General features: G+C 37.5%; 1 protein-coding gene across 1 annotated transcript; it reads right to left on the reverse strand.

The window, feature by feature from the left end:
• Positions 1-6,895: 6,895 nt before the first annotated feature.
• On the reverse strand, positions 6,896-8,124 carry LOC103449559 (NDR1/HIN1-like protein 26). Its single transcript, XM_008388884.3, has one exon. It carries the CDS (start codon positions 7,808-7,810, stop codon positions 7,031-7,033), a length of 780 nt encoding a protein of 259 aa, XP_008387106.2. The 5' UTR covers positions 7,811-8,124; the 3' UTR covers positions 6,896-7,030.
• Between the last annotated feature and the right edge of the window lie 8,886 nt (positions 8,125-17,010).

The raw sequence follows: 17,010 nt of genomic DNA on the forward strand, positions 1-17,010 counted from the left end.
TATATATATATATATATATATATATATATATTATAATTCCATTTTCATTTGTATATTCAAATAAGGTTTCATAAAGTTATTTAGGCCAGGGCCAAATAGGTTTGTCCACAATTGCTTCATCCACTGGTGAGCTCCTTACTAAAACAATAGGCGGACCCAAGATGCCTATTAAAATGTTAATAACTATATAGGAGGAAGGGATTAGGCTCTTGCTAGTCCAAGATCAATACAGTTAGATATTCATACACCCATTTTTACTTGTCATACACTCTTTGTTAATTTCTATTCTTTGATCTTCTTCAATTTATTCAATCTGACGACCGAAAATTGAGAGTGTGTGAGAGATAAAAATGGGTATGCAAATAGCACCACCCTATAGTTATTTCTTACCACATGAGAATAGAGACTCATGATTTTATACAATCAGTGATAAAGCAAATTAATTCCTTAATCAATAGGCACACAAACTCTAAGTTATCATGCATTTTTGTATGTAGGCATAGAGATAAATGTATGGATTTTCCATATAAGGCTGGTTTGATGTCTAAGATTGGATTGAATTAGATGACTCTTAAGATTCAAGGTATGTTGAAGTAAGAAATGAATTTGCTTTCTTTTTTTTTTTAGGGAAAAGAAATGATATGGGGTGTTGATATTCTACATTTTGTGAGGATTGGAATGATACCTTTCATTTGTGACTAATTCGTCTTTTACCTTCAACTTGAACAAAATTTCTTTCATTTCTTCCTTCAACATGCTTGAATGTTGAGTCTAGTGAGTTATCCAATTCATTCCAATCCTAAGCACCAAAGAAATCATTAGACAATTGACATGAAAGAAAAACTGTCATTTTATAGTTCATATATTGTATTAAAAAAAAGCGTATGTGGGTTAGACCAATTGGACAACGCTGTGCTCACCCCTTGGAGTCAAGTTCGAAGTCCATCATGCAGATTTAGCTATCGTGGTTTAGAATGTCTTCTTGATAAATAAAAAATAAAAAATAAATAAAATAAATAAATAAAAGAGAAAAGAGGAAGAAGATGATGTGGCATGACTATTTCGCCTATGTTTTTCTCGATTTACTTAGTAGTAATATGACACGACAAGATGACCAAACACAACAAAGCATGGGGCAGTTAAAGACGTAAGCCATCTGCTGGGTTTTGATTTTGGAAGGTTGATGATGCATTATTATGTGGATAAAGCCTCTAAAATGAAGGTGAAAAATAGCAGAATCCATCAGTAACAAACATGTAATGATCCATCTAATAACACACTTCAAGTTCTAATCACACATTACAAGAAATCGGTCATTGAACTGGTCATTGAGCTTTCAATCTGTCTGATGTATAGCAGCACCCAGCTTTAGAACTGAATATAAAGTTCCTATTGATTTCAATTGTTTTAATTAGCTTGATGCTATTTCTCTCTTTTATTGATGATATTTCTATATTTATTAGTGACATGAAATCGTTTCAAGTAGACTTTCAGTCATAATCGTTATTTGTTTCTATTTGCTTTTTAGTCATAAGTGATGTTGAGACTAATAGAGATTTTGTATAGAGGGTTGTTGTTACTAAAAATTTTAGTCATGAAGATTCGTTGTGACTAAATAATTATTAGCCATTATACTAATTTTTTTAGTCATGAAGAGTAGTTGTAAAAATAGGATATTGTGACAAAAAATTAGGATTTGGTTTCATTTTTAATATATGTTGTGAGTCTGTGACTAACATTTTTATTAAGTCAATGTGTATTTTTGGTGACTAAATCAATTAGTCACGGAGTTTTCAGTCATAATTGAATTACACTACTGTTTTTTAGTGACTAAATGTTCTAGTCACAACATTTTGTACTTAGTAACAACCTTGGTTGTGACTGAATTCTCTATGTGTCAATCCAGGAAAGGTCAAGATCCTACTGTGTTCAACAAAAAATCATCTTCAACCTTAGCTAAACTCATCATCATCATCAATTGTGAAATAACCTCAAAACTAAAGAAATGGAGCACCCGGTCAGATACTGAAACTTATAGCAAAAGTTTAATCAACCAAATCTAAATCATTAATTCACTCAACCAAATCTAAATCATTAACTTATTCAACCACTTATTTATTCATCGTAAATCTAATTTCACCAAACTGACGTCTCATGGCTTGCAAAATATAAGGCTTTATTTCTTCATCATTAACCTGTTTTCACCTACCTAAATGTATCTCACTCTCGCAACCTGCTACATGAATCTCAGCAACACAAGGTTAGGTTTATCGCACACATGGATTTGTACGAGTTGTGGTGAACACAAGTGAGCATGGAAACCTAATCAGTCCACTGGCTATACAGGTCCATTAAAAATGGAGATAATTCCTATACAGTGACGATGAACACACCTACATTGGGTAGGTTTTGCGAAGAACTCGGTAGTGAAATTAATTTTTTTGCTGCATTATTGTCTAGTTCTGAACAAGTAGGAAGATTTTGCTGACATTGTTTAACTTAAAAAACCATGAAATTTGTTAAAAGAAGAATGAGTAGTTGGACGATAAATGCTTTCGAAAACGAGCTCTTCATTTTCAGCATTTTTAAGTTTATGATCCTTTACACAATGTTTAGATAAGAGAAATAAAGTTAGAATTTGAACAAAAGTCGGAATTTATAAATGAATATGCACCAATTCTCTTGTTTGGATTCACAATAAAAAAAAAAAAAGAATTTTGGTGTGAAAAGAAAAAAAGAATTTGAGACCTTCAATTCTCAAGTTTAAGTGGGAGTTTATAAGAAAGAATGTACATGAAAACTACCACATGTCACCGCCAAATACCCTTCCTTGTCACCACCGCCCACCATCATCATCACCATCACCACCCCCAACAACAACACCTAACATTACCACCTCCACCACCCACCATCTTCATCACCATAACGGTTGCCACCACCACTACTCACCATCATCACTGCTATCAACAACCCCTACCATTATCATCGCGTTGCCACCATCACTATAAGCACATCCTAACTCTCATTTATATACAATATTAATTACTCTAGACACACATTAAATTATATATTTAAGTTTCATTGTTCTATTAGGTTAACCAAACAAGAAAATTCACAAATTCTAGAAAAAAATTCATCATTTTGAAATATTTTAGTAATCTTAAATTTTCTCATCTAAACGCAATGCAGGGTGTATGTGGGTAGACATGGCAATTTCTTACACGACACATAAACAACAAGAAAATAACGAGTTTCAGGTCAACACGATAACTAATCGGGACGTTATCGGGTCACACGATAAGAACCCGTTAATGGTCCCTTAACAGGTTTACACGAGGGTGACAGGCAGGTAACCTGTTTCGACATGTTAAGAAAAAAGTTATTTTGATGATTTTAATCCTTTACACTACTAAACTTGTTATAAAATACAATAACTATAGTGGATATATATATATATATATATATATATTGTATATTATATATGTATTATAGTATTATTATTCTATAAAATTTTTAAAAATGTAAGTTTTATTTACTTATTTTATAGTATACTATAGGCAAAGAGTGAGATTAAAAAAATTATAAAACATATTAAAAATAAAAATATCAAGTAATTTAAAAATACCAAACACATTAAAAAATTATAATAATTAATTTACAAATGCGAAAAAATGTAAAAAAATATGCAGATGCTCGTGATCGCATCCTCTACACTTTGAGGATGGGTACATCGTCGTTTAAACTTTTAAAACCATACAAACCCTTATAAATAATATTTTTAAGGGAGTTCAAAATAAATAAAATTCATAATCATTAATGGACAAGTATGAAAAAATGTGAAAATATTGTATGCATATACTAATTTAGTATTATGTTTTCCATTTTTTTGGGTCAAATTATGTTTTTCATTTTCATTATTTATTGATTTAAAAAATATATTTTTTAAAGGGTAATGGGTCGGATCATATTACTGATAATATTAACGGGTCGATTTTAGATTGGATCATATTATCCGTTTTCTTTAACAAGTGTTACACGATATGACCCATTAAAATATCGCGTATGTCACAAAACGACCTGAACACGGAAAACACGACAAAAATACCAAATCTATATATGGATTGGTTTGGTTCAGTTATGGGACAAATGCCAATAGTATCGACCTGGTAGGTATGCTCATTTCCAAAACCAAAATTGAACCACCACCCTGTTAAACTGTCTACGCCCGTCCACCGATCATTTAGTTTGGTGCCGGTCGACTTTCGGCAATAACTGGAGATGTGAACTTCAAGTGATAACAAAAAAGTAGCTTGTAAACTACATTCAGAAAATTAGTCATGAATCGTTTAAGGTCTTTGCGTTCTTTGGTGGACAAACGGTTTGAAAGCAAACATGAAAAAATTAGTTCATCTCACCTTTTACATATATCCATTGTTAGTTTGTCATTTTGATAATGAGTTGAAATGCACAAAATATTCATGTACAAAATGTTATGAAATAGTTGTGATTGTTAAATGAACGTGTTTTTTTTACGACAAAAGTGTGTTGAAAAAAGAAAAAGAAAAATAGAGAGTAGTTCAGTGTAGTTTCATCCACAAAAATAGAGAGTAGTTCAGTATTATTTTAAATCTTAACAGACAATAACCTCCCACGGTCATAATTTATGGCTGATTTAGTTGATTTAATGGGTCGGGTTTAGGTGATTCGATAAAAAATACGATTTGTGGTCAACCCGATACAAACCCGTTAACAGGCCTAGCAGTAAATATCACAAACAAAATCATTAAAGTCATCAGCAAACCACTTCAGCATCAAGAACAAAAGTAGAGTTCTTGGAGGACTGCATTTAAAATATAAAACCAGTACCAAAATTCACGAAGCATTGAAACCAAGTAACATCAAAGACATGGCCAGATGACATATTTCCCTTACCTAATGATCAATCTCTTATCATTCCCTGTGTCCAGAACACTGATCTTTTGGAAATCAAAACTACCACTATTACAAAAGCAGCCATCAGATAAAGTTCTTATGGTGAAGGTGCGAAAGCTAATAACTTAAATAACTTTAAGTTATTAGCCAAGCCATCAAATGAAGGTCTTCTAAAAAGTAGGAAACATAATAAATTAAAAGAAACTAGGAAGCATAATACAAATCAGCCTCGTTTTTGGACTTTCAGGGCTCCAAACAGGCCCAAAACAACTTGAATTAAAGCTTGAGATGTCCCAAATATAATTGCAAAAAGCCTCGAACCCAAAAGACATCATCTTGAACACCAAAAAGCTAGGAAATAAGTAAATAATAAATACGATGTCTAAACACAAACCTATAAATGCTTTGGATGAGTCAAATTAATTGCAACTACATTTTTCACCCAGCCACTCCTCTGAATTGTTAATCCTATCAACAGTAGTGTTTATAGTACAGTTTGACCATTAGAAGCAAACATTTACACCACGAGCGTATATACAGTGTCTAGTAGAGAGTGAGAATGAATACCAATAAACTCGTATACAAAAGAATTCTACAACTATGAAGTGACTAAAGAGTTTGAAAAGGAAAATAAACCCTAGCATCGACATTCCCTTCCCTAAGAAGAACCTTGTAGGACAACCTTCCCTCCCCTAGGAAGAACCTTGTATTGTTCCCGATAACATGGACTACAACTTTGTAACCAACACAACAGCTTGAACCACAACCCTAGCATTGCAACCAGCATTTCAAGCACTATTAAAACAAGACATCCTAACATAGAAGCCTGGTAACCACTAGTCCAATAACATTTGAACAAATTCAAGCCACAGGGATGCCTTTAGAAGAAAGACATGACTTTTCTAAAACTAATGCTTGGAGATAACTATGGTTGGCGTGAACTGCGTGCAACGGTATTTTAGTGTCATTCAAGGAAATCCACTGTCAACAATTCAGTAATGAAATTATGCATCCCTACAAACAGAGTCAGTGTAAAGAAAAACTTCACCGAGCAACATTCAATATACTTGATAGCCTGAAGTTTTAATTACAGTAGGTCAATGACAAGGCTTGTAAAACTCATGCTGGCTTTACTACACTTTTGTCTAGCCCCAAAAACACCAAAGAAACACATTGCCCTTTACTGTAAAGGCTCGTCGTACCCAGTGCACAAGGCTCCCGCTTTACGCAGGGTCTGGGAGAGGTGAATGTCGGCTAGCCTTACCCCCATTTATGGAGAGGCTGCTCCCAACCTTTACTGTAAAGGCTAAGTTGCACAAATCATCCGTGTGGTGAAAAACATATAGCTCTCAATACTATTGTGGTTAATTACCAATCTCAATCCAAATCGAACTTTCAATCCAAATTCCCTCCCATTTGGACTGACATGTGCATCACTGCTAGGAGTAAAAGGGCTGTTTTAAGCCTGACTTAGGAGTCAAATAGGCTTCAACGGTTTAAAAGGACTCGTTAACATTGCACATGACCCCCGTAATCCGTATTGGCAAAATTGGGTTGAAGGATTGAGAATGCTAACTGGTTTTCACCACATCAACCACATTGGCATATGACACACCAGAAGCATGGTTTTTGCAATGGAGAGTAATTTCTCTACTCCCCTTTTGACCTCATACACCGCAAGTCCCGGAGCTAGAAAGGATAGTACAGAGACCTATTCTGTAAGAAATATGGGTAATTGAAAAATTGATCAGAAATCCAATCGCAATTGTTGTACTGATCAAAATGATATATTGAACACATAGCGATCAAACACATAAAACATAGTAATCAAATACCGACGACATACTGAAAAACTAATTATTTCAGCAATTGAGATTGAAAAACAGCCCAAGAAATCTAATTAATAATAAAAATGATGCTATGATTAACATAAAAGAACAAAAAAAAAAAAAGAAAAAAATGATTCACAAGACAATTGTATTTCATAGCCCAAAATCATAAACAAGGAGTAATTTATAAAGTTCACCAATTTTTAGGTTAATAACGAAAGAAAAATAAAATATGAAAAACGTATTTGTATATCATTGTACTCACAGCCTCACAAATCAACTTGGCACGGACTTGCCTGACCCGTCAAAGTCCCGGTCCCATTATTCCGGGCAAACCCGGTGAATTCGACCCCATCGCAGAAGACCCGCAACAACCGACGTCTCGTTTGAAACACCCCTGACTTAAACCGGACCAACGCCGCCACCCCCACTCCGAACCTCACCGACCCCCGATCCTTCCCTTCGGCGATTTCCCTCACCACCTCGTCGTCGACGTACCCCCTCACCGTCGCGAGATTGATATTGACGCGCGTCTGGTTCCTCTTGGCTAAGACGAAGGGAGGCAGCGCCGCCGCGGTGAGCAGAACTTCATCCTTGTATATAAGCGAGGCCTCGAGTCTGTCGTAGAAGATGGTGAGCTTGTGGTTGGGGTTGGCGGCGAGGAGGGTGAAGTCCCAAGTAGCGGTGAGCTCGGAGCCTGTCGCGTTGAGCGGGGAGACGGTGGCCGATTCGACCTGGAACTTGGGGAGTTGAGGGCGGAGGGCGAGCCAGGAGATGAAGAAGATGATGGACATGATGGTGAAGACGGCGACGGCGGCGATCATGATGCGGCAGAGGATGGTGGGTTTGCTCCTGAAGGGCCCATTGGGCTGGGGATTGTAGTAGAGAGGTGCCGGGCCCGTGGGCTGGTAAGTATTGGGATTGAGGTGCGGCGGTGCAGCCACATAGGGATAGGCTGTGGCGCCCGGGTATCCGGCGGCGTATTGGCCGGGCGGAGTTGGATAACCGGTGACAGTCTTGTCTTGCGATGCGGATGAAGTAGCAGCCATTTCAAATGGGAGATTTTTTTTTCTTCGATTTTTCGGAGTTTTTGGTTTCCAAGAGAAATAAAAAAAAAAGAATAAAAAAGAATAATTCGATAGTTTCTAGGGTTAATATATTTTCCGAGGAGTTTCGGATTCTGAGAAAACAAAGTTGGACTAAACAAACGTTTTGTTGTCGATGTAATTTGTTTTTTTTTTTATAACAAATATCTCATGATTTTGTTTTGGATTAATGATTAATATTAATCAAGGATCCAATAACAATTATCTTTTACAGACAGTTGGAAGCTGCCATAAATTAATAGTTGATTAGGGAAATGATTAAATTTAATCAGTCGGACTAATAGCCGGCATCTCCGGCACGACGATAACTTTGAGTTGAAGGCACTGTATGCAATATTGAGGAATTTTTGCGCGCCCTCAACGGCGGCGACACTTGTCGTGTCGGCAATTGTCCCCACATTGTCTATCTCGATTTGGAATAGGGATTTTCCGCATGCTTTCTTTGTGTATGTCAAATGATAATTAGTAATTACAAATTGATTTAATTTTGTTTCTACTCAGTTTGTAATTCTTACATAAATGTAGGAATACAATGTATGACAAGTTATAAGATAATGAAAAGACAGGAAGGAAATGAAGTTAAACACTTATCAAATACTCAACAACAAAGTAATAACTTGAAAGGAAATGCGATATACAAGAATCGGGCAAAGATTAAACCTATTCGTGTAAGTTCTATTTCCAGTTAGACAATTTCTTTCTAGTAATTGAAGTTCTTTGAATTAACTTTTAACACAAAAAATAGGTACTACAAGAATGTAGCAGAGCTTTAAAAAAGAATACAATTGAAAGGGCGTTGAACTACAAAAGAAATTTATAAAAAGGAAGGTTGTAGAGTTTTAACGTCTTTTTGTATGATGAATTGAGTGTCATTGTCCCCTGCCTTTCTGAAGCTTTTTATAGAACATGATTTCCTATCAAGTTAAAGCATTTCCTTCTCAGATTAATCTGTCAGATGATATGAATTTACGTTGCAATTTGAGCTTATATCATCTAAAAAGCTATCAAAATGATAAGCACTTTCCTTCTGTAAAAATTGACTTTATTAACTTTCTTCAGTGTGAAAAAGAGTTTTTCCACCCATAATACCACATGGAAAGTTCTTTTAAGATTCTTGGGCCTGCAGGTTGTTCATTCTGTTTACAATAACTATCCATTAATGACTTCAGTTGAGAAATAAATAGATTGGGCCTTGAACATACCCAATGCTCAATTTCAATCCAAACACAATGGACCAACCAAGAGTTTGCTCATTGGATTCCCCGGAACCATCTCAAATCAAGGTGGACATTGATGGCGCCTGGCGGGCTGCTTCTATGGATTCCTTCTTTTTGTGAGGATTATGAGATCACATCAGTTCATCGTATATCGTGCAGTTAAAAATTATTGTAATTTTTTTTATTTAAAATTGAATATAAATAGTACTTGACAAAAACTTACCACACGATGTACGATAAACGATAAACGGATGTGATTGGAGAACCTCCGGAATCCTCACAAAGAGGATCCGACGAGAATCCTCTCTCTATGGATTCGGGAGTGGGAATTATTACAGCCGGCTATTTAGTTCAAATTAAGTGTAGGAAGTCTTGTAGGAAAAGGGTATGGTTTAGTTCCAAATCAATATATAAGGATTGGAATGTGTTTAATAAACCTGAGATTTCACTCATCACAGGACAAGGAGAAAATTTTCATTGTGATCAGAATACGGAGGGTATACCATGTGTTTTTATATAAGTAGTGAAAAATTTTATTTTTTAAGTTATCAACTTTTTAACACATATATCCCACAATTTGTATAATGACACGTGGTGTATACTCTGTGTACCACTCACATTGAAAAATTTCTCCAGAACAAGGACTATCATTGGAGTTTTGCTAACGCTTCATTTTCTTGAAGTTCTGCAGGTATGATTCTTGGTGCTTAGGGTTGTTACAGAGACTTTATAGTGTCCTCTTTGTAGTGCCCTTGCAGAGCCGTTCTTGGCTCTTGATTAATTTGTGATTTATTAGCCTAAACTTGATCTAGTTATTGGGCATGTTTGCTCTTACAATATATGTAAGAACCTCCATCGCTCTTCGCCTGAAGAAGTAGAAGCTGAGGCAATTTTGAAGGGTTTAAACTTTAAAGATAGCAAAGGTCCTAATCTCCAAGAGGTGATCTTAGAGTGTGACTGCAAACAAGTCATTGAGTGCATAAAGTAATGAATTTCCTTTTCGACCAAAAACACTACTCATCATGATAGCCATTTGGTTCGTACTAGTTTCAGTCACAAGATGCCCCAATATCTTTCTTTCGTTGGTTTTGGAGGGAACTAGGGAATGTCTTCCAATATTTAACAAAATTAAAGTATCTACAACAAAGTAACAGATATCACCACTTCATCTAATATACGACCAATTAATAGACAATCTCTCACAAATGAAGACATGGGAAGAAGATCATCATCAATGAGATCGTGAAACCATAAACAAAAATCCAACCCGTTTTCTCGTCTATCATGACATGATATATAGTTCAAGTAGCAGTTGAGTTACCAACTGTTGGTAATGTCGCATTTCCTTGAGCTCCCACCGGGCACGCTTCCACTACTTGCATCCACCGGAAGATTTACCTTCAAATCCGTACATTTCACTCTGAGGGTGCCAGCCCTATAGCTACAGTACCACCATGTATGTTTCATCATGTACGTGATCGACACCCTCAAGTTGAAGCTCACACCCCCTCATTCCTTCTGTTCTTTCTCCATGTCCTCCACCACCCTGCTACCCACCGTCGAGTTGTAGGCCTCCATCTTCAACTGCATGGTGCCTTTGGACTTGGAGCCCAACTACATCTTTTGCAGGTACGACCCTCTCGAAGAAAAATAGTCATCCTTGTGGTATAATGTAGTTTCCCATTTGTCCACGAACATCCTCAGGCCGAAGCTAGGGTTTTCCACGGACATTGTGGCCTCCCATTTGCCCGATACTACTTTGGTTGCGGGGACCATGTTGAAGTTGGAAACGCCGAATGACTCGACTTTGAACTTGACATTTTCGGGACGGACGACCGCAAACACAATGATGCTCGTGAGGAGGGTCGTAATAAGTATGACGAACATTATGATGCAGAAGCAGTGTGTGAAGATGGTCGCGGTTGCATCATGTTAAGAGTACGTGGTGGTGTAATACGCGTTCTAGTGTGCATAATAAGGGTTGTAACAAGCGTTGGGAGGATAACCCTGTTAGGGTGGGGGTGCGGGATACCCATTTTGAGGCTGAGGGTAGCTCATATTGGACGGTGGGTAGGTACCCCCAGGCTGGGGGCGGTCGGCCGTTGAGGAGCGAGATTGGTCTGTCTCTGAGAATTGAGTCGGAGGTTGATCTGCTGCGCGGGGTTCATTACTTTGGGCCGTAGAAGCCATATATGTATTTCTATTGTATTTATCTCTATTGCTATTTCTTTCCCTTCAAGAATCTCCCCGGAGAGAAAGAAAAGCGAGAAATAGAGGGATTTTTTTGGGGGGGGGGGGGGGGTGAGATAGACGAATGTGGAAATGAAGGAGAATAATTATGGAAGAAATTAAGAGTGTAAAAATAGGTCCGTCGGGTGTGAAAAGCGCGAAAATAGCGTGGGACGAGGTAATTAATTAGAAGTTCTATGTTGAGTAAATAATTGATGAGTGTAAATGGATTGATATGGCCAACAGAATTGGAAAATGAATATTGTGTTAACATTTAAGTTGATAAGTATTCCAATTTCCAAATATGTAGTAAAGCTTTCATTAATACCTAGGTGGACGGAGAGAATTTTGGGTGAGGCTGTCCTGTGCCGCTGTGTGGCAGCTCACTCACATGGAAGTGACCTCCACTCGATCACACTTTTAATTTGTAAATGAGCTACTACACACGACAGTCTCAATGAATAATTTCTCATTCGACGATAATCCTATACATTTCATAGTCTCAGAGAGTGAGCTACGTACTACAATCAGTACTTTGTTTATGCGCCAACTTTTGAAAGAAAACGATAATACATATTGATTAAAAAGGATCACAACGAAACAAAGAAAACTTAGCTCATGCCATAAGTGAATGGGTGAGCCATACTACACACATTAGGACTTGAAATACGGTGCATGCCAACGACTGATTGTGATTGTTGAAGTAAATGGTTGCCATCACATGCAATGAATCACCTTCAAACTACACCTGTCAGACCCTACGAGCCACCATAGCTTCCAAATGAGGTGGACAAAACAATCGGCGATGCAGCCGCAACAAAAAAGAAAATTCCTTCTCAATCTTGGACGCCGATGTCGATGCAACCCTTCCCGCTAGACTCATAAAATGCACCATCAAAATTAACTTCAAGCCAACATGGACTGGAAGTGCACCATTTTCGCTGCCGCACTTGTTGCTTGCTTTGCTATTTGAAGATATATATTACTCTAGCCATGTTGATGCTCGGGTAACTCCTTCTACCGGATCCATCTCCCCTTGCCAAACAGATTGTTCCTAGATTTCCACCACGACTAGAGCTAACTGACCTTAGGTAGATCATTTGCCATTTGGAATAACCATTCTTTGATGAAGAGAGGGCGTACTGAATTCACCTGCAAGCAGAGGCAGCGTTGAGGGGAAGCGAAATGTGCAATCGTACAGGGCCCCAAAAGAATTTTGGTATCTTATATTTATATGTAATAATGTTAAATATTAAAAATATACTTTTATTAGCACTTTAAAATCGTATAGTGTACTTATTATAAGTGTAAATTTTTTTATTTCTAAATATAAAAATTTGGAGTGCACAATAAGATAGTAGGAGTACGAATAACAACACCGTAAAAAACGATTTTCTTTTCAATTTTATTATATAATAATGCTATATATTCAAGTGAAACTTTAAAGTTAGAGTTTTTGAAGCTTTTTTTTTCTTTATTTGGTTGCTTAAAATTGAACTGCTTTTTTATTATTTAGTGAAGGTTATGTTTGTAACTCTTTTTATTTATTTAATGACATTTGTTGATGCACAAAACCGGAGGTCTTGGAACAATGTAAATAACACAAGATGTATCGTGGTTCACCCCAAGGTTTGGGCTACACCCACACTGATTATGTATTTATTTGAGAAGTGAGGGAGAGAGATTTAGAGCCTCTGATGGCCTAGGAGATGGCCTCCTCTAATTGTGAGGGTGATAAGTCATTTTATAGAATAAGGGCTCATCACTTATTACATATTTGCCTCTTCCTTTATTACATAATTACATTTGAGTCCCCCGAGTATTTATACAAGATCTAAATACGGAGGCCTTAAGTATGGTATAAACAGTAGTCCCCCCAAGTCTTCAGTTAAGAGAGTCTTTTGGTTGGAGACTTGAAATTCAATCCATGTGTGGGCCGAAATAACTAAATGTCGTCTTGAACTGGTACTTGATATGAGGCGGTGCTCAAAGTGAAATGATGCTCAACTATAAGTAGCATATGTTGCGAGGCTGCTCGGCTTGTGGCTTATGTTACCTTGGTTGGCTCGGCTTGTGGCGCTTGAAGGTGAAGGGGTCATTTTTATAGAATAAGAGCTCGCTCCTCAATACATAAATGATGGGCTAGAGTTGATGCTCACGGCGAGGCGGTTGCTCAGTAGGCGGCAATGCTCTCTAATGGTGGTGAGGGAGTCCCTTTTATAGAATAAGGGCTCGCTCATCAATACATAAGTGATGGGTTAGGAGTGATGCTCGTGGCGAGGCGATTGCTCAGCTGGCGGCGTTGCTCTCTAATGAAGGTGAGGGAGTCCCTTTTATAGAATAAGGGCTCGCTCCTCAATACATAAGTGATGGGCTAGGAGTGATATTCATGAATGTTGTCATGAGTGATACTCATGAATGTTGTCATGAGTGATGCTCATGAATGTTGACATGAATGATGGTCATGAATGTTTATATATGATTGTCATGAATGATGCTCATGAATGTTTATGTATGAATGAAATGAGTAATGCTTATGTATAATTTGAAGTATTGGGCATACTTTTGATCACCTGGTTGGTGGTATGAAGGAGAGTACAGGTTGTACATTTCATCACCTGGTTGGTGGCATGAATGGCTAGTTGCCAAATGATATTAGAGTACGGGTTGTACATTTCATCACCTGGTTAGTGGCATGAATGGCTAGTTACCAAATGATTTTAGAGTACGGGTTGTACATTTCATCACCTGGTTGGTGGTAATAGCGGCAGGTTGTCGAAATTTTTTAGAGTACGGGGCGTACTTTTGATCACTTGGTTGGTGGTAATAGCGGAAGGTTGCCGAATAATTATGGAGTACTGGGCGTACTTTTGATCACCTGGTTGGTGGTAATAGCGGCAGGTTGCCGAATAATTGTGGAGTACTGGACGTATTTTTGATCACCTGGTTAAAGCTATTTTGGGCTTATGGGCCTTCGCCCTCTACACAACATTCCTGCCCATTTATTTTGGGCTTTGCCGTTTTTTTTAATTACCCTTTGATAGGGGTTTATACAGATGTCTCCGAATGATAAGAAAAATAAATTACATCATTCAAAGAAAGTTGCTGCAGATATGGTTGGATAGTGGGATAACATGTGCAGCTGTTGGAGGAAAACTTCACGTGAAAGCAAGTTTGGTTAGCATGCATGGTCTCTCATACTTTGATATTTTTGCATGCTCTCCGGATGGGTTTTTCAAAATGGGAATATGCATGATGAAAGGTCAATATACTTATCCAAGCGCTTTCCTCTTTCCTCTTTTTCCTTTATTCCACTTTTGCTTTTGTTCTTTTCCTAGCGTCATGATTGATTCCTTCTCTTTTACCAATTACAAGCCCAACCTTGTCGTTAGGAATCTTTGTAACATATTGTTCACCGCTAGCTTGTACTGTTTACTTTCCAGATGCCATGGCCGGACCTCCTAATCCAGCCTCAACAAGAACTTCATTGATCAAGTGCTCAGCCTTCGTGATCTGCTCTAGCATTAGCAGCTTTGGTATATATGCCTCCACCAATTCTGCCAAATAGAGCCATGGAAGATCCACTAAGACCATAACCAGTTATAGCAAAAGTATCCCATATCATCAAGGTCGAACGCACTCTTGATTTGATGGACTTGTTTTGACCCTCAAATTCTTGAGTCGGCCTTATACTCAGGAGGAAACCAGAAAACCTTCCAGCCCAGTTCAAGAATAAGCTTGTGGAAAGTTACTTCTTCAAAAGCAAAAGTATCTCATATCATCTATTCTCCATTTGCTTTTCCTTATCCTTGTTGCTGTTTACGACACAAGGAGAAGGAAACAATCAACCGGAAGCCAAAGTCGAACCTCCAATCTAGGTTGCTTGCTTGGAAGTCTGATTGCTTACCTTGTCTGTTACCTCCTTCAGCAAATCTCCTAGCTCGGCGACTTGGGGGACTCCTACTATAGGGCTTGTATCGCACTTGACCAAGCCCGAAACTACAAGTAAGCTTCAAGTGAAATTGATACATTACCTTGTGCATCTTCATCGGTTAAAGATACCACCCCTAGATGGAGGAAAAGTACTTCCAGAGAAGATGCCACATCTACATATGAGACATATAAGGCAAGTGAAAATGATATCACACTTCGATACTTAGAAGTTTCGTGATTACTCAATGGCTTGAATCTTGCAAGTCCCCAACTGAGGAGCTTCCCTCACTCGGGAACTTAGGGGAGCATTGTTTGTACCATACTTGACAAATCCCGAAACTATTGAGCATCGGTCAACGTTATACCGTCAAGGACCCAGAAAAGTTTCCCACAAACCAGGAGGCCAATCACAGCGCAACACGTGTTAACATCAGATGCCAATCATAGTGCGACATGTGTCAACATCAGAAGCCAATCACAACACGACACGTGTTAATGTCAGAATGAAACTAGAAACTCTCTTCTATAAATAGAGATCATTCTCTCACAATATTTCCTAATGTCATTTGTACTAAATTATTCACTAGTACTCACTAAATGAGAGCTTGAATCTATGTACTTGTGTAAACCCTTCACAATTAATGAGAACTTCTCTACTCCGTAGATGTAGCCAATCTGGGTGAACCACGTACATCTTGTGTTTGCTTCCCTGTCTCTATCCATTTACATACTTATCCACACTAGTGACCGGAGCATTCTAGCGAAGGTCACAAACTTAACACTTTCTGTTGTACCAAAGTCCTCACTGATTTTGTGCATCAACAACATTTGTAAACTTACAATCAGTGAGTTCTAAATGTTGTTTTGATTTAAGTTATTATTTTCTTGTACCATATATTGTCCTACTTTTATTAAAAATAAAAATTATCTTAAAGTATGACATTTTAATAAATTTTGCATAGGATCTCCGAAATCTTAGAGACAGCCTGCTTGCAAGCGCAAAGGATTAACAAACCAAAAGCAAGTAGCATGTGGACAGTCGCGCAACAAATTGTTTAAGCGCCAAATTTTGAACTTGAAGCAAATTGTCTGAGAAGTGAGTTGCCACGTACCTTATTTGGTATCTGATCTCTAACGCTTGCGTTACAAAGAATAAATTTTTCTTTCAATAGACATAAAGCTCTACTTATCTTGCCATTATTTAACTTTCATTCTTCACTAGTAAAAAAGTAACCAAATATACCTAGTAATTTTATCTTTACCTTGGGAATTATTATAGCTGGTTGTTTAGTTCAAATTAAGTGCAGGAAGTCTTGTAGGAAAAGGGTATGGTTTAGTTCCAAATCAATATATAAGGATTGCAATGTGTTTAATAAACCTGAGATTTCACTCATCACAGGACAAGGAGAAATTTTTCATTGTAATCGGAATACGGAGGGTACACCATGTGTTTTTATATAAGTAGTGAATTTTTTTTTTAAGTTATCAACTTTTTAACACATATATCCCACCATTTGTATAATGACACGTGGTGTATACCCCGTGTACCAGTCACACTGAAAATTTTCTCCAGGACAAGCACTATCATTGGAGTTTTGCTAACGCTTCATCTTCTTGAAGTTCTGCAGGTATGATTCTTGGTGCTTAGGGTTGTTACAAAGACTTTATAGTGTCCTCTTTGTAGTGCCCTTGCAGAGCCGTTCTTGGCTATTGATTAATTTGTGATTTATTAGCCTAAACTTGATCTAGTTATTGGGCATGTTT

This window comes from Malus domestica, chromosome 12 (assembly GCF_042453785.1).
Source record: "Malus domestica chromosome 12, GDT2T_hap1".
Lineage (NCBI taxonomy): Eukaryota > Viridiplantae > Streptophyta > Magnoliopsida > Rosales > Rosaceae > Malus > Malus domestica.